General features: G+C 39.8%; 1 protein-coding gene across 1 annotated transcript in view; it reads right to left on the minus strand.

The window, feature by feature from the left end:
- The window catches only part of LOC126088113 (golgin subfamily A member 8Q-like), a 202,781-nt gene that overhangs the window by 129,432 nt on the left and 54,138 nt on the right, over positions 1 to 19,211 (minus strand). Inside the window, exon 3 of the mRNA XM_049906211.1 lies at positions 18,228 to 18,479. Coding sequence (XP_049762168.1) covers positions 18,228 to 18,479 — 252 coding nt within the window. The remainder of the gene's footprint in view (positions 1 to 18,227; positions 18,480 to 19,211) is intronic.

Raw genomic sequence — 19,211 nt, forward strand, 5'->3', positions numbered from 1 at the left:
GGAGCTAGTGCTACAACTAGATAGGTTGAGGGGGGTGAAGGGTGCAGGGTAATGGCAACTGGGAGGTGGCAATAAGGCAGCTAGGAGGAGGAGGTATTCAGACAGCTGTACTTTGCATATATGCAATAGATTTGACCAACTGAGTTAAGTGGAGATGAGCCTCTTGTAGCTGTAGGTGTTGGAAACATGCAGCAGTCCTCAGCAGTTAGGAAGCCTAAGTCAGTTGCAAAGTCTACGAGAAAGAAGAAGGTGCTGCTGCTAGGTAGTTCGCACGGTAGAGGTGTGGGCCAGTAGTTGCAGGAAATGTTGGGGGGTGAGTACCAGGTCACTAGCATTGTGAAGCCTAGTGCAGGATTGGCTCAGGTGACTGAAAGCATAGGGGAGTTATGCAGGAATTTTACAAAAGAGGATCTGGTAGTGACTGTGGGTGGAACAGGGAATAATCTTGACAGGGATGGGAAATATGATGTAGGTGGTGACCTGGTAAAGATACCTACTCCAACTGGTGGCACTAATGTGCACTTCGTGCAACTGTTTCAGCGTCCTGATCAGCCTAATCTTACTGCTGCTGTTAGGCGTGTTAACATGGGGATTGAGAAGGCACTGATAGCAGAAGGCATGGCTCACATTGCAGTGGTGCCAACTTAGTCTATCAATAGATCAGGTTTCAATAGGCATGGCCTGCACCTCAATAGGTATGGGAAGAGAAGGCTGGCAAAGCTTATAGGTGACAGTGTAATGGGTGGCAATGGGATCACTCATGGAAAAATTCCTGTTGTAGTTGGTGTTAGAGCTGCACCTTTTTTAGACTGAAGTCAGCTAATAGGTATACCTGCTTGAAGGTAGTCCCTCTAAGAAAGGAATCACCTTCAGAGGAGGTCAGGTATCGAAGTAGAGAAGGAATTAGTGGATTTCATCAAAATATACGAGTTATTATCTGAGATAATGTTAGTGACCTGCTTATAGATGTTGACTCTGATGTTATTGGTTTATCAGAGCACCACTCAAAGAGGCTACCTTTACCAGGATACAGATTAGCTGGCTGTTTTTCAAGGAGTTTCTTGCAGAGTGGGAGAGTGGCCATGTATGTAATAAAACAGTATTCCATTTGAGTCCGAAGACGTATCACGGCACTGCACTGGTTTATTGGTCTCCTAACTCTGACTTCAGGGCATTTCTGCTCAAGTTAGAGAGGGTTCTTGGTTCACTTTATAAGAAGTACAAAAAATTAGATACGTGGTGACTTCAATATTAATTTTGTATATGGCTGTGCAAGAAAAAGGATGTTGGTAGATCTCCTAAACTCATATGATCTGATGCAGACTGTGTTAGTTCCAACCAGGGTGCAGGGGAACAGTAGCACAGCCATAGACAATATTTTTATTCATTCTTCATTACTAGAAGGGCATTCTGCTAGTAAAAGGGTGAATGGTCTTTCAGACCATTATGAACAAATTTTAAAACTAAAAGGCTTTTGTACTCAAATAAATGTCACATATAATTACGAACTATGTAGAAAAACTAATCCAATGGCAATAGAGAGTTTTTTAAACCTCATTAAGGAGCAAGAGTGTCAGGATGTTTATAGTGCCAATAACATAGATGACAAATATAATGCTTTCCTTAACTCATTTCTTATACTCTTTAAGAGTTGCTTTGCATTAGAATGTTCTAAATGGGGTACTAGCAGTAAAAGGCAGCCTGGGTGGCTGACTAGTGGGATAAGGATATCATGTAGAACAAGTGGGAATTATATCAAAATGTTAGAAGTAGTCACAATCAAGCTACAGCAACCAATTACAAGTAGTATTGTAAATGCTTAAAAATGTTATTAGGAAGGCAAAGAGTATGTGGTATGCAAACAGAATACCTAATTCACAGGATAAAATCAAAACCATATGGTCAGTTGTGAAGGAAGTATCTGGTCAGCAGCACAAGGTTGATGATACAAAGTCAGTTCTTAGTAAAAATATTTCTGTTACTGATAAGTCAGATATATGTACATTATTTAACAATCATTTTCTGGGCATTGCTGGTGAATTAAATAAAAACTTCAGTTTCTACATGGAATCATATAACTCTCTTGGAAAATGCCTTTCTAAGACTGATGTCTGAAACACTCCTCTGTGGTACTGACAATGGCGAAATTGAGTCAATAATTGAATCATTGAAGACTAAGAACTCTCATGGTCATGATGGAGTGCCTAGCAGAATATTAAAGTACTGAACTGCACATGTTAGCCCTGTACTTAGCCATATTTGTAATTTTTCCTTTAAGAATGGTCAGTTTCCTGAATGATGAAAGTACTCAGGGAGAAAGGGAAGATGTAGACAATTTTAGACCTATTTCTATGCCACCATGTTTGGTAAAGTTATTGGAAAGTCTGTGTATGTAAGGATAATTGATCATTTTATATGACATAATTTGCTATCATGTTTTAGAAGGAACATAACAACCGAAAATGCTATATTCTCTTTTTTCTGTGAGGTACTGGATGGATTAAACAAAAGGTTTTGAATGCTAGGCATATTTTTTTTATTTTAGCTAAGGTGTTTGATTGTGTTGATCACAAAATATTGCTCCAGAAGTTTCACCATTATGGAATACGGGGAACAGATCACAATTGGTTCACCTCTTACTTTAAGAACAGTCAGCACAAGGTCATTATTCACAGTGTTGAGAATGGCTATGATGTGGGGTCTGAGTGGGGTACAGTCAAATAGGGGTTGCCCCAGGGATCAGTGTTGGAGCCACTCCTGTTCCTTATTTGTATCAATGACATGCCCTCTAGTGTTACAGGTAATCCTAAAATATCTCTGTTTGCTGATGACACTAACTTGGTAGTACAGGATGTTGTGTGCAACACTGGCTCGATTTCACATAGTGCAATTCATGACATAAGATCATGGTTTGTGGGCAATAAACTAACACTAACCCACGTAAGACTCAGTTTTTATAGTTTATAACACACAACTGAAAAAAACCCGACATTTTAATTTCACAGAATGGGCACATGATTAGTGAAACTGAACAGTTCAAATTTCTAGGTGTCCAGATAGATAGTAAACAGTCGTGGAAAGCCCATGTTCAGGATCTTGTTCAAAGACTTAATGCTGCCATTTTTACTATTCCAATGATATCTGAAGTAAGTGATCGTTTGACACAAAAATAAGTCTACTTTGCTTATTTTCATTTTCTTATGTTGTATGGTATTATATTTTGGGGTAACTTTTCCCATTCTCAAAGGATATTTTTGGCTCAGAAATGGGCAGTTCAGGAAGTAAGTGGTGTCATCACTTCGCGAAACTTTTGTCAATCCCTCTTCACTAGTCTGGGTATTCTGACATTGGCCTCTCAATGTTAACAATATCAGTTTAGTCCCAAGAGTTAGCTGCTTTCACTCAGTTAATACTAAGCAGAAATCCAACCTGCATTTGGATTGCACTTCCATAACTATTGTGCAGAAAGGTGTGCAGTATACTGCTGCATCCATTTTCAATAAGCTACCACAAGAATTCAAAAATCTTTGCAGTAATCCACATGCTTTCAAATCATGGGTCACTCCTTCTATTCTGTTGAGGAGTTCCTTGAAAAATTAAGCTGATTCCTATGTTATACTGTTGATTGTGTTTACTTAAACTTATGGCTTGACTTTTTTTGGGTTCATAAACATTTCATTTTACTTGTTATTGCTTTCATGTTGTAATTTCATGTACTGACATGTTCCATAACCTTGGAGATTTGCCATGCAGATGAAAAATAAATAAATAAAGTTAAAAAAAAGTTTCCCGGGTTCTCACCACACACCTGGCCTTAGTTTACATTAATTTCTTCAGTCTTTCAGCATTTGTTCACAGTAACTGTTACTTTCTCCACTCCCTTTTAGTTTTCTACATCTTTCATTTTCTTGTCTATTTTTCACTGACCCCCTCCCACCTCTATCACATGCAATGGACTTAGCTTTTCACTCTTATTAACTTGTTCACAACGTTTTGGCAGTAATCTCTGTCTTTCATAATACACTATCTTCCGCTTTTAAGCTCTCAGGTTTTCAAATCTCATTCGGTGCAGTTCCCAAAAATCAGTCTCCTTTTCATCCCATCCATTAAGTCTCCCCTGGCCTGGGGTTCTGGGTGACTTTTCCAGACTCTATACCTTTTCCTAAACCTCACCAGTCCTTTCCCTTCACCCCTCTTCTGTCCCTTACAGCCCTTCTGCCAGACGAAGGAGCCACTGGCTCCAAAAGCTGGCTAACTGTAATGCCTTCCACATGTGTATTCTTCTGCCGCCACTTAGCGATTAGATTTTTTATCTATCCAATTACTTATATTTTCAAAATTTGATTATTTTCTTTCTAATTTGTTTGATTAAATTTAAGGCTTAATAGCATTAAGCAGTATGCTGGTATTTGACTGTTAATGCTGTGTCTCACAATACTAATATCAGAGAAATTTGGGACTTTAAATTGTGAAGAACATTGTATTCTGTCTGTTGACACACACATAGGAAATATTGACAACAATAATACTGAACCAAATTTAGTTGAACACCAGTATGGATTTACATAGAACAGAGGCACATGGGCAGCTGTCTTAATGTACTGATAGGTTGTGAAGAAAATGCTGGATATAAGGAAACTATTATTTATCCATTATTTCTTGCATTATTATAACCAGATAAATCCTTCAATAATATGAAATGGGGTATTTTAATGAAGATTATATCCAGTGTTGGTCTGGATTTCAGAGACAGAAGAACAGTATATGAATTTAAAACAATTCTCATTTATTATTCAGTCTCAGTTGCACGCATTTTTAAATATATGATACATTTATATCTCTTTGGGAATCTTCAGATCTAAAACAATGTAAAAGCTAATTATGTGCTGTTGTAATTTACATTACATGCAGTCTGGGCGGAGAAGTAAATATGATAAATTTTCCAGATTACTTTTCATTTGACAGGGCCCACAGTGTAGCACATGCCACAATATGACACTTTGAATAGGAAATGTCCAGACTAGCTGGAATAAGTTTAATATGCTTTATAACGACAGATGTTTTGGATTTATTGCCATTCTCACATGACATCTAGTTTGATTTGATGTCCACATTGCATCTATAGGAAACGGTCATTGTCTGACTGGAAGAGATTATGTAACATGTAGTAATAATAAACATTTGAAACACATTTTCCACTTATTTGATAGTTCACTTAATACAAAGCATGATTTGACATTTATTTCACTGGGGGGGGGGGGGAGGGGGGGGGTGGAAGAAAAAAAAGGAGAAGAAGAAAAAAAAACACTGTCAAATAAATGTCAAATCATACTTTATAGTAAATTAACTATCAAATAAGTGGCAAAATGTGTTCCACACATTTATAATTACTACATGTCACATAATCTCTATGAATTAGACAACAACAGTTTATTATAGATATAATATGGACATCAAATCAAATGACGTTACTTGATAGTGGCAATAAAGCCAAAACAGTGGTCATAATAAAGAATGTTAAACTTACTACAGCTAGCCTGAACGTTTCCTTTTCTTTCATATTACATAATGTCCAAAGTTGGTCCAGTTCATTAGCATGACACACACATCACTTCAATGAGAAAGAAAACTATATTGAAGTTGCTCATAACAAATGTTTTTACAATAAAATATCTTTCTTTCACACTTTATCTAAGTATTGTGAACATGAATCAGAACCTTTGGAATTAAATGGCTTGGCTAAAAATTCTATGACTGTGAAATTTAAAATTGTAAGTGTGCCAATTTCTGCTCACACTGGCAGATCATTCATCAAGATAAAACAAGCAAGTTCTGTGTAACAAATATAGGGTGATTTTTTTTTCCACTGTGTGAAAACTCTAGGGATTGATCAATGAGAGAATATGGGACAAAAGAGGTCTACTGAATTTATATCTGGAAATCCATGGTTTCCATGCTAGAGACCATTTATTCAATCATAAATTATTACAGAGACTGTGGTCCAAAATGTGCTGTACTATGCAGCCACAGTTACAGTATGTGTTGCAAATGGTATCCATGTGTCTCAATGAGGCATGTATGCACTGTAGCATGTTCTGTCCCACACATTCATGTCAGCCAGGCTGCATCCAAACAGAGTAATAGGCAGCATTAATACGGTGCTCCAGTGTCTCCACATCTGGAATGGGCCTAGCATACACAGTACTTTTGAGATGGCCCCTTAACCATAAATCGCATGGGGTGAGATCCAGTGAACGAGCATGCCATGCAACTGGACCGCCTTGCCCGATCCAATGACCAGAGAAGACACAACTGAGATGCGAATGGGCGTTCATGGTGAAGTGGGCTGGAGCACAATCATATAGCAGCCACATAACCCTCCAAATCATCAATGGAACTTCTTCCAGCAGGGAGCCAAAGTCACCCGCAAGAAACATCGATAGTTCTGGCCTGTTAGGTGACGTGGAAGGAAGACTGGTCCCAAAATATGGTCACCAATTATCCAGGACCACACATTCCGGCTGCACCGATGCTGATGATTCGCTGTCACCATACTGTGGGGGTTCTGCATACTACCCCACAGATTACTGTTATGAAAGTTGAAGATACCACTCCGTGTAAAAGTGGCCTTATCTGTGAATACGATGGATCACACAAATCCTGGAATTGTGGTTGTCTTGTGAAGAAACCAGTGACAAAATTGCTCCTGATTTGGAAAGCCTGTCACTAGTAAGACCTGCACACGTTGCAAGTGATAAGGGCAGAAACAACTGCCATGGAGAATGTTCCACACAGCCATCTGGTGTACCCTGCACAGGCAGGCCAACTGCCTGGTACTGATGTGGCAGCAGCCTTCCACAGTGTTCATCACATTTTCCTCCAAGTCAGGTATCCCAACATTTCGGGTGCATTCTTCATGATTTCTTGCTCCCTGAAATGACCCTGTCTCAGACAAACAGCAAAACACTGTTGCAAACATTGAGTGCTGTGGTTGTTGTCAGCAGGGATAGATCTCCTGATACAACCTTGTTGCCCGCTGCCCATTGCCATTTGCCTTTCCGTAAGTAAACACCGTGACGACAAGCTCTCAATTTGAATACGGAACCATTACGTACATCATTGTATCATACTCACTACAAGGTGAGTCAGCAAGAGAAGTGAATTGGTCACAACATTACCAATTGCTATGGCAGGAGAGGGTGTTATGGCATGACGTAAGAGGAACAGTACCACCCTTTATGAGGAAACCATGCGTACTGTATCTGGGGCTGCATGGTACAATGTGTATTAGACTGCAGTCTTTGTAATGAAGTACGGTGGAATAAATGGTCTCTAGCATGAAAACAATGCAGCTCTGGACATAAGATCATCAGACCTTTTTTGTTCCGTATCCTCTCATCATTCAGTCCCTTGAATTTGTAAACGGTGGAAAAATCACACTGTATAAATAGTACTTATCTCACAATGGTGGCTGAATGGAATACAATCAAGCCAGCTAGTTTTGATCACAGATCTCACTATTAAGATGTAATGTTGACATTAAAATGAAGAAGAATAATACAATGAATTTCAATTATCATTACTTATTATACAAGAAGACTTAGTTAAACAGTATGTCCGTACAGACACAAGCAAGAAAGAGACCCTAAAATCAGCTAACAAGAGAAGAATGCAACAAGTGACAAAAAATGACAGACCATTCTCCCTTTTACTCATGGAGATAAAAATTAAATCAGTGTTGTTACAATTCAAGTCCAAACATTATGCGAGATCTTTGCTCATCATAAATACAGGGTGTCCATAAATATTTACCCTGATTTAAAAGATTAAATATTAATTATATTTATGATGGTAACGTTTGTTTTTTGTTACAGGCCTATCTGTGAAGTTTCTGTACAGCTGTGTCTCATTCACCACTTTTGGCACAAGGAGCACTGTGTGAGCTATATCGTAAAAATGGCTTCCCCCACCCCCCACCCCCTCCCTCGAAGAGAAAGCTCAGTGTGTTGTGTGGCTAGCAGAAACCAAATCTTTCCTTTATGGAAAGAAAGCACCAGATGTTAAGTTAATCAGAACATGGCTGGAAACCTTTCTAGCAAAGGTCACTTCACAAACAGACAAGCAGCAGCAGAACATCAGTTTTGGAGGAGAATGTGCAGGCAGTTAAACTGCATTCATAAGGTTGCCACAGAAACTGATTAGACAAGCTTTGTGGGAGCTTTAAGTGCCAAAGAGTACAGTGCATAAAGTAGTTCACAAATGCCTTAAATTGTACATATACAAGGTCCAAATTGTTGAGGCATTACAACCAAATGATCATCCAAAATGTGTATAATTTGCAATGGACATGTATTCCCATGAGGCTATATTTTATGTTTTTGGCTCAGTTAAACACCATAATGTCCAAATCTAGGCATCAGAAAATCCTCATGTCATACAAGAACACATTCGGGACAGTTCAAAGGTTAATGTGTGGTATGGGTTAAGGCATGATCAAGTGATGCCCCATTTTTCTTCTTTGAAAGCAATGTAAGTGGATATGTTTACCTAGAATGGGTGCTGGTAAATTATGCCATTGCCCAGCTACAGGATATGCAAGATACTGTCATCTTTCAGCACAACAGCACTCCCCCTCATTGGGCTCTAGAAATCTGCATGAAACCTTCCCCAAAGGTGGATTGGCAGAGATGGCCCAACTATGGCCCCTGAGATCACTTGACACTATCCCCTAGATTTCTTTCTTTGGGGGTATGTGAAAAATGTGTGCAAAACAGTTCCTGGTATTGTGACACTGCCACAAAATATCAGAGATGCCTTTGGCATAATTACATCAGATATGTTGCAGAATGTGTTACAAGAGGTTGAAGACGTCTTGATCTTTTGTGTGTTACCAGGGGTGCCCTTGCTGAAGTGATGTATTACCTGTATTAAATGTTTATGTAAGGTTCAAAATTTAATGAGTAGAGGTATACATGGTATAAGGCATGTTTCATTTACTGTATTCAATCAAGAGCTAGCTACAATGTTTTTTTATCAGGCTAAACATTTATGAACAACCTGTATATAGTTTTTCTGTTCAATAAAATGTCATTGTCTATTAAAGATAGGTTTATACAGGCCAAAAAAGAAGGAGATCATTATGATGTTACACTGTCTGTTATTTTACAATAAGTAGAAAAGAACTGCACATTTGTAGAATGTATCTATGTAGTTGCATCAGCAACCTGTCACGCATGTGTCAGAACCTCTGATCAGAGTACTCATTCCCGAGTGTGATCAGTGTTTTACATTGGTTTCTGGTGGAGGTAGAGGGGGCGGGGGGTGAGAGAGGAGTGAAGTATGAGAGGGAGAATGGAGCAAGGGTGACTGGAAGTGATGAGAGAAAGCAGTGAGGGGGAGATGTACGGTTGTGATGACTTTAACAAGAGAGGATGCATGCTAAAATTATAAAAAGTACAATCATGTAAAAAGTTCCATTAAAGTATTGAAAGTGTAAAACAATGGATGCACACACTGTAAAAGGCATAAAATAATAAAAGTATGAGGTGAAGGGGATTGGGAGAGGGGAAAGAAGGCACGGAGGTGAGGGAAGGTGGGGAGGTAGCCATGTGTTTAACAAGAGAGGGTCTTCCACTATAATTGTTAAAAGTACCATTACATAAAATTAAAAGTGTAGACCAAAAGGTGTGTAAAATTGCAAAAGACATAACAGAGTAAATTATAAAACTGGAATAAAAAGTAACTAGAACTGAATTAAAGTCTTAAAATATCAAAAGTGTGAAACTATGAAAGTATAAAACCATAAGGGTCTTACACTAATAAAGTAAAACCATATAAAATATTAAAAGTGTAGAACAACGATGTACAAATTGTAATAGATATAAATAGTAATTTATAAAAGTGGAATTATATATAGTGACTAGAACTGAGTTAAGTGTAATTAAATATTTTAAATGTACAACCCTGAAAGTATAAAACAATGAAGAGTATAAAAAATTAAATTACAAAAGTGAAACTATCTGCAGCACTTAAAGTTAAGAGGAACAGGATATGACAGTTATGGTTAACTGCATTTGCTTCTGTTTGGTGGCCTCATATGGTTCACAGTTTTACAGTATGTATAGAAACCAGTCCACATGACGGTCTGATGGTGTGTGGGCCAATTCCCCACTGCTGTCTCTTCTCGGTGAGCAGGGGCTGATGCCCAAACATGTGCTGCATCAAGCTGGATGATCGGAAGAGACCTCCAATTTCTCAAATGTAAACTGATAAATTCATTCTGCAGATTTGATGTGCTGCCGGGCTTTTGTGAACAGTGTGTCACCTCAATTTCTTCCAACTTTTTTAGGTGGTGTCCCTTAGGTTTGCTATGCAGCCCTTCCAAATGCAGATCATTGATTCCAACAGCTTGGAATCAAATTTATTCGATGTCAGAAGTTGTTCACCAAATGCTGTTTTATCACTGTGGATTGAAATGTGCTCTTTGAAATGTACTTCAAACGTCTTGTATGTCTGACCTGTGAAAGCTTTCTGACAGTTTCAACAGTTAACTTTATATATACTGCTACCATGAATTCCAAGGCTTTAAATTCACTCGGTGCTTCAGTGTCAAGCAAATAATGTCACTAGTCTTAAACCCTATAAGCAAATTGGTGCTGCAGAAATATCTAGCAATTACTTTTGCAACATTCCTTTATAACTCATTGGCATGTACTTCATTTTCTTACTTTCTGTTCATCTGTTTAATTTTCTGTAATAACTTGCTTACTGTTGTAACTAGATAATCATTGCTTACAGCTACTTGTTTTATAGCAGTAGTTTCTTTATTCCTCTCTTGCTCCCTTAATAGCAGTTTTAATAACCTATTAATCATAGACTGAAAATATGCCATCCTAACTCTATCAGGGTGCCAAGACTTCAATATCAATTTCTGCACAGGTAGGTTTTCTGTACACACTAAAACAGTATTTATTCATCTTATCTTGTAACTGTAATACTGAACTAACAATTCAACTTCAAACTTATTTTTTCTACTTATTGTAAAATAATAGACAGTACACAATTAACTTTTACTTGTTTTAGATCTGAAAATGATTCATAGGGATCAAAATCTGTCATTTACTAAGCAGTGTGCAACTGAGACTGAAGAATAAGTGAGAATTGTTTTAAATGTCAGTATAGTTTCTGTTCTCTTGTGACGAACACTATATGTGGGCTATGGTGAGTAAATCAATCATATATGCCAGGCTGCTACCTTGTGACATTGCCACACTGTAACAGACACATACAGTGGGTAGATGCAGCCCAGGCCCACTAGTAACATTACCCCAAGTTATCGACATCAAAACAACTTGCCAGGCCCTTTTTAATCAAGCTCATACACCCTTCACAGCATCAGGTGGCACCAGCTTTGACTAATCGAGCTGGGATATTTTTACTTTCCCTCTTGTTTTGCCATCTGCCTCATGGGGGTGGGAAGGGGGGGGGGGTTGTGAATGAACAGTGAAAGTAAAAAACAATGAAACACAGCTGTGCAATTGTCGGCTATCATTTAAAGTAGTTGGCATTGAACTTCCACCTCTCCCCCTCCCCCTCCCGTTTTTCAGCCAGTATAACAACACAGAACATTGACACTGAGGACCATCATTGAAGAAATAAAGCAGGTGAATGTCACACAGCCTTTCCAATACATGGCACAAAGATCGCAGTACACACTGCTGCAGTTGCATGCACCATGTTCTTAAGTGGAATCAAGTACCAACTTAATGCCATACCAGTCTTCATCATCTGGCAGGTATTCAGGCCACTGTCTGTCTACTCTGCAGCTAATGCACACTCAGGACTCAATGTTGACCGCATCTGCAGCCCATCAGAATCACTGACACTGACCCTCTCATCATCTCAGTCAATGCCAGTCCAGTCGACACAGACACTGGTGTGGCAACCTCCATCACCAATGCTGGTGCTACTGACCCTTTCACTGCCTACTTTGCCCCAGCAGCAGGCTCTGTTGCCGCTAACATCAGCCATGTCGCCGGCTTTGTCTCTACTGCCATCAGTTCGGTGGCTGGTCTCACCACTCCCACTGGCACCACTGCCCCAGATGAGTCACCCCTTCCTCAGGTTTCCATGGTTCCTTCTCCTCTTGCCTTGTCTTCTATGCTTCCAGTGCCAGTTGGACACACCCCCTCCAGGAACTCCTCCCCTTCATTCAGTACTGACAGTGCCACTCTCTCCATTGACTGCACTGATTGCCCGATGTTTCTCTCTGTCCCAGACCACCCAGACTTTTCACCTGCCACTTTTTTTACCTGGATTGCACCTTTTTTCCCTTCATTTTCAGTATATTTGCCCCAATGCTGCCCCCCCCCCCCTTCCCTTCAGTCCCCTGGCCTTTCCCTCTCCAGATGTGTTTGTGACACTCAATCAGTTCTCTTCGTTGGCTGCTTTTGTGAGTTCTTCGGCTGCTGCTAGTGTGGATGCCCATTCTTTGACTGTGTTTCCACACTCTGCCTAATACCCAAGTGTTATTCTAACTGCACTGGGCTTGAGTCTCCAATTATCGTATGGTCTTCCAACCAGTGTTGCTTAGACATGGTGCGTCTTCCCCTAGTCCTTGCCCTGAGTTTCCCATTCCTGCTTACCCCTCCCGGGTGCTTCTGGTCATAGCATGCACACACACAGTGGCTCCTCACAGCCATTTGATTTTGCTTCTGTTGCTCATTGTGGTCCCTCTAGGCTCTGGGTTGTGCATTCCTGGAAATTTCCTACAAACTCCAGGTTAGGCGGGGTTTGCTCTGTGAGCTGCCTATGGTGGCAATAAGCTTTTCCCATATCCCAACACTGCACATTTCCTTTTTATTCAGAATTGTTTCCTTGCCTCTAGGGCACTTCCTCTCTTTGGATACCATGTCCTCCCTACGATGACTCCACCAGCTCTTCCTTAAGGGGAAGGGGATATTGTATACATTGGGCTGCTGCCTTGCAAAGCGACCAGCTCTCTTACAGATGTTTCCCATATCAGACATCAAGACAACTCAAAGGCTGTTTTTGACTAAGCCACACACAGCCTCCACAGCATCAGTTGGTGCCAGTCTCGATGATAAGCAGTGCGCAAATTGGAGTAAACAACACTGCAGTTGCAGGCACAATTATCCTAAGTGAAATCACATGCTCACTAAATGCTACATCAGAATTCATCCGCTGGCTCCCGTCTGACCATTCTGCAGCCAGTGCATATTCCGGACTCAATGCCGGCCACATCTGCCGCCCATCAAACGGAGTCATCTCTACCCTCACCGTGAGCACCTTCCATTTGACATTTGCTGGACTTCTGTCAACTGCCCTTTTATGTGACTTTGTGCTGTACCTGTGTCTTAGCTGCATTCAAGGTCAAACCTTTGTGTGTCTTTCATCTCAACCATCCACAATCCCATAGCCTCGTGGAACCCTTTCACTAATCTACCTCGCCATCACCACCAACTACAGCTTTCATGGTCCTCATCATGGTCAGCAACTTCCAGGCACATCTGGCAGTGACTTTTCAGTTTGTAATCAAGTGGTGTAGACACTCATGCCCAGAAACTCTGTACTGAGTTCTGTTTCTTAGTTAATAAACAAATAATTGTTATTGCTACTTGTGCATTTCAATTCCCTCAGCCACACACACTAAAATATGAATTTTCCAAAGAGTCATTATACACACATATGGTAAAGTACAAGTGGTTTACATAAAGAAGAAGTACAACTGAGATGTAACTTGTCACCAGTTTCGAACAACCTATATGTTGAGGAATACACTGAGGAATGTAAATAGTATACGGAAAGGATAAAAATTGAACTGCATATCAAATTAAAAATATGCAGAGGACATACCTCTCTTTGACAAAAACAAATAGCAACTCTAAAAAAACCATCAGCAAGAAGTATAATAGGAAAATTGATACAAAGAATCCAACAGCCAACATATCACAACAGACATTAGAATTAATGACATACCATTCAGGCAAGTAAGTAGCTTTAACTACTTAGGAATTATCACTTCAGATGACAAACATTCAGCCAACATAAAGGGCTAAACTGCATAGACAAAAAGGCAGCCTATTACAAGAAAAATGTGCTACTTACATCAAGAAACCTAAATGCAAGACTACAAATAGACTTACCAAGAGCTTAGTTAGGAACATGGCCTTTTATGCCCACAAAATGTGGACTATTGGTGCATGAGATAAGAGATATCCTGAAGCATTTGAAACGTGATGCTGGAGGAGGACAGAAAAGATCTCATACACAACAAAGATCACAAATGGATAAATTTTTAGAAAAAAAGGTGTCTGCTACCAACAATATGGAAAAGAAGAGATCAATTAATTGCCCACCTCTACCAACATAACAGTTTTGTAATTAATGTCATAAAAGGAATGATTCAAGGCAACAGAGAAAGGCTTAAATACTCCCGGCAGATCAGATATGATCTCATATAAACCATGGACCTTGCCGTTGGTGGGGAGGCTTGCGTGCCTCAGTGATACAGATGGCCGTACTGTAGGTGCAACCACAACGGAGGGGTATCTGTTGAGAGGCCAGACAAACTTGTGGTTCCTGAAGAGGGGCAGCAGCCTTTTCAGTAGTTGTAAGGGCAACAGTCTGGATGATTGACTGATCTGGCCTTGTAACACTAACCAAAATGGCCTTGCTGTGCTGATAATGCGAACGGCTGAAACCAAGGGGAAACTACAGCCGTAATTTTTCCCGAGGGCATGCAGCTTTACTGTATGGTTAAATGATGATGGCGTCTTGGGTAAAATATTTCGGAGGTAAAATAGTCCCACATTCGGATCTCTGGGCATGGACTACTCAAGAGGACGTCGTTATCAGGAGAAAAAAAACTGGCGTTCTACGGATCACAGCGTGGAATGTCAGATCCCTTAATCACGCAGGTAGTTTAGAAAATTTAAAAAGGGAAATGTACAGGTTAAAGTTAGACATAGTGAGAGTTAGTGAAGTTCGGTGGCAGGAGGAACAAGACTTTTGGTCAGACGAATACAGAGTTATAAATACAAAATTAAATAGGGGTAATGCAGGAGTAGGTTTAATAATGAATAAAAATATAGGAGTGTGGGTAAGCTACTACAAACAGCATAGTGAACACATTATTGTGGCCAAGATAGACACGAAGCCCACGCCTACTACAGTAGTACAAGTTTATATGCCAACTAGCTCTGCAGATGACGAAGAAATTGAAGAAATGTATGATGAAATAAAAGAAATTATTCAGATAGTGAAGGGAGACGAAAATTTAATAGTCATGGGTGACTGGAATTCGGTAGTAGGAAAAGGGAGAGAAGGAAACATAGTAGGTGAATATGGATTGGGGGCAAGAGATGAAAGAGGAAGCTGCCTGGTAGAATTTTGCACAGAGCACAACTTAATCATAGCTAACACTTGGTTCAAGAATCACAAGAGAAGGTTGTATACATGGAAGAAGCCTGGAGATACTGACAGGTTTCAGATAGATTATATAATGGTAAGAAAGAGATTTAGGAACCAGGTTTTAAATTGTAAGACATTTCCAGGGGCAGATGTGGACTCTGACCACAATCTACTGGTTATGAACTGCAGATTAAAACTGAAGAAACTGCAAAAAGGTGGGAATTTAAGGAGATGGGACCTGGATAAACTGACTAAACCAGAGGTTGTACAGAGTTTCAGGGAGAGCATAAGGGAATAATTGACAGGAATGTGGGAAAGAAATACAGTAGAAGAAGAATGGGTAGCTTTGAGGGATGAAGTAGTGAAGGCAGCAGAGGATCAAGTAGGTAAAAAGATGAGGGCTAGTAGAAATCCTTGGGTAACAGAAGAAATATTGAATTTAATTGATGAAAGGAGAAAATATAAAAATGCAGTAAATGAAGCAGGCAAAAAGGAATACAAACGTCTCAAAAATGAGATCGATAGGAAGTGCAAAATGGCTAAGCAGGGATGGCTAGAGAACAAATGTAAGGATGTAGAGGCTTATCTCACTAGGGGTAAGACAGATAGAGCCCACAGGAAAATTAAAGAGACTTTTGGAGAAAAGAGAACCACTTGTATGGATATCAAGAGCTCAGATGGAAACCCAGTTCTAAGCAAAGAAGGGAAAGCAGAAAGGTGGAAGGAGTATTTAGAGGGTCTATACAAGGGCAAGGTACTTGACGGCAATATTATGGAAATGGAAGAGGATGTAGATGAAGATGAAATGGGAGATATGATACTGCATGAAGAATTTAACAGAGCACTGAAAGACCTGAGTCGAAACAAGGCCCTGGGAGTAGACAACATTCCATTAGAACTACTGACAGCCTTGGGAGAGCCAGTCCTGACAAAACTCTACCAACTATCAGTTTGATAAGTCACGGCTGCAAAATACTAACGCAAATTCTTTACAGATGAATGGAAAAACTAGCAGAAGCCGACCTCGGGGAAGATCAGTTTGGATTAAGTGGAAATATTGGAACACGTGAGGCAATACGACTTATCTTAGAAGCTAGATTAAGGAAAGGCAATCCTATGTTTCTAGCATTTGTAGACTTAGAGAAAGCTTTTGACAATGTTGACCAGAACACTCTCTTTCAAATTCTGAAGGTGGCAGGGATAAAATACAGGGAGCGAAAGGCTATTTACAATTTGTACAGAAACCAGATGGCAGTTATAAGAGTCGAGGGACATGAAAGGGAAGCAGTGGTTGGGAAGGGAGTGAGACAAGGTTGTAGCCTCTCCCCGATGTTATTCAATCTGTATATTGAGTAAGCAGTAAAGGAAACAAAAGAAAAATTCGGAGTGCGTTTTAAAATCCATGGAGAAGAAATAAAAACTTTGAGGTTCACTGATGACATTGTAATTCTGTCAGAGGCAACAAAGGACTTGGAAGAGCAGTTGAACGGAATGGACAGTGTCTTGAAAAGAGGATATAAGATGAACATCAACAAAAGCAAAACGAGGGTAATGGAATGTAGTCGAATGATATCGGGTCATGCTGTAGTCAAATTAAGTCGGTGATGATGAGGGAATTAGATTAGGAAATGAGACACTTAAATTAGTCAAGGAGTTTTGCTATTTGGGGAGCAAAATAACTGATGATGGTCAAAGTAGGGAGGATATAAAATGTAGACTGGCAATGGCAAGGAAAAAGTTTCTGAAGAAGAGAAATTTGTTAACATCAAGTATAGATTTAAGTGTCAGGAAGTCATTTCTGAAAGTATTTGTATGGAGTGTAGCCATGTATGGAAGTGAAACATGGATGATAAATAGTGTGGACAAGAAGAGAAAGCTTTCAAATTGTGGTGCTACCGAAGAATGCTGAAGATTAGATGGGTAGATCACATAACTAATGAGGAGGTATTGAATAGGATTGAGGAGAAGAGAAGTTTGTGGCACAACGTGACTAGAAGAAGGGATCGGTTGGAAGGACATGTTCTGAGGCATCAAGGGATCACCAATTTAGTACTGGAGGGCAGCGTGGAGGGTAAAAATCGTAGAGGGAGACCAAAAGAAGAATGCACTAAGCAATTCAGAAGGATGTAGGTTGCAGTAGGTACTGGGAGATGAAGAAGCTTGCACAGGATAGAATAGCATGGAGAGCTGCATCAAACCAGTCTCAGGACTGAAGACCACACAACAACAAGAGGAAAGTAAGAGAGTAACAGGAAACAGAGAGGAATGTAATATGAGGATTGCCCCCCGACCAGTTTTTAGATTGAAGTTTAAGAAGAAGACAGTATACAGATTAAATTTCTATGTTTTCATCACCTGGGTAAGCTGTCTTTTGTTAAGGAATATGCCCCTGAAGGTTCATTTTCTTCAGAGGATCTATAGAACACAATGAATGAATGAGAGGTTGTCAGTTAATCTTGTTGGATTACGGGACTACAAGACTTAGTGCACAAGAAACACCCACTTGTAAAATTTTGTGTTCTTACATCAGCTAAAATGCTCAAAATGATTCTAATGGTGAAAAAATCCAGTTGTTGTGAGAACAGGACAGTGAGTGTTCAGAAGGGTCAAGTCTCACAAAAGAGATTATCGGTCATTACAATTTATTATTATTCATGTTAGACCTCTCTTTTATACACAACTCAATTGTAAACTTTGTCATTTTCTTGTTTAATTTCTTCCAACTATTTCCTCCTATACTAGATCAACTGTGATAAATTTGAAGAAGATTTAAGGTATAAAAAAGCCAGAGTCACCTGTACTGCCCTGGCCTGGTCACGCAATGCATCTCTTTCTTGCAATGTAGTCTCCAGCTGTAGGCGGTGACGAGATGCTGCTTGCTGGAGGCTGCTGCGTTCTTCTTCCCACCTGTGTGCAGCAGCCATAGCTATTTCAAGTTGTGCCTGCATCTCCTCATTATTACGCTTCTCTGAATCCAGTGCCCTCTCTAACTTATGCTGAATTAATACTGCTTGGTGCAATGCTTCACGACCTTCTTCTACTTGACCCTAAAAGAGAGAATGAGCTGTTTTGGTGGAGAAACTAGAAAAAATTACATAAAAGTGTATTGGTGTGACTCATATTTTTGCTTGTAACTAATATCAATAAAGAAAATCACTGAGCCAAGTACCACTGGCTATAAGAATATGTATTTGCATATTTAAGAGAACATGATAATCTACATCTACATCCATACTCTGCAAACCACTGTAATGTGCATGGCATAGAGTACTGCTCATTGCATCAAATATTAATGTTTCATCCACTTACTGAATGCATGAAGAATGATTGTTTAAATGCATCTGTGCACACTGTAATTAGTCAAAAGTTGTGTCTTGTGAGGTAACAGGCGAGTTGTGGCATCCTAGAAATATTCTACGTTCAGAATTGACGAGGCCGCACAGGCCGCTCGGCAAGCCAGGGCCTGGCAGCAAACACGTGATGCCGAATGTTAGCTGGGGCCCAGGAACCACGTGGCTGGGAATTCCATGGTGAGGTGTGTGATGAAAGAGACTTGTATGCCGAGAGCGCCAAAGATGGTGGAGTTTGTGAAACTATCATGGCACACATTTCACTGTTCGTATAGAAATTAATAGTGGGCAGATGAATCATGATACCTCAAAAAGAAACATAAACATTACCACTATATGCACAATGATTCTGATGGTGTAATCAGATTTTCAATATCTTTATCAGTTTAAAGTTTAGTACCTGATGATAAATTATACAAGTAACACCAA

Source organism: Schistocerca cancellata, chromosome 6 (genome assembly GCF_023864275.1).
Source record: "Schistocerca cancellata isolate TAMUIC-IGC-003103 chromosome 6, iqSchCanc2.1, whole genome shotgun sequence".
NCBI lineage: Eukaryota > Metazoa > Arthropoda > Insecta > Orthoptera > Acrididae > Schistocerca > Schistocerca cancellata.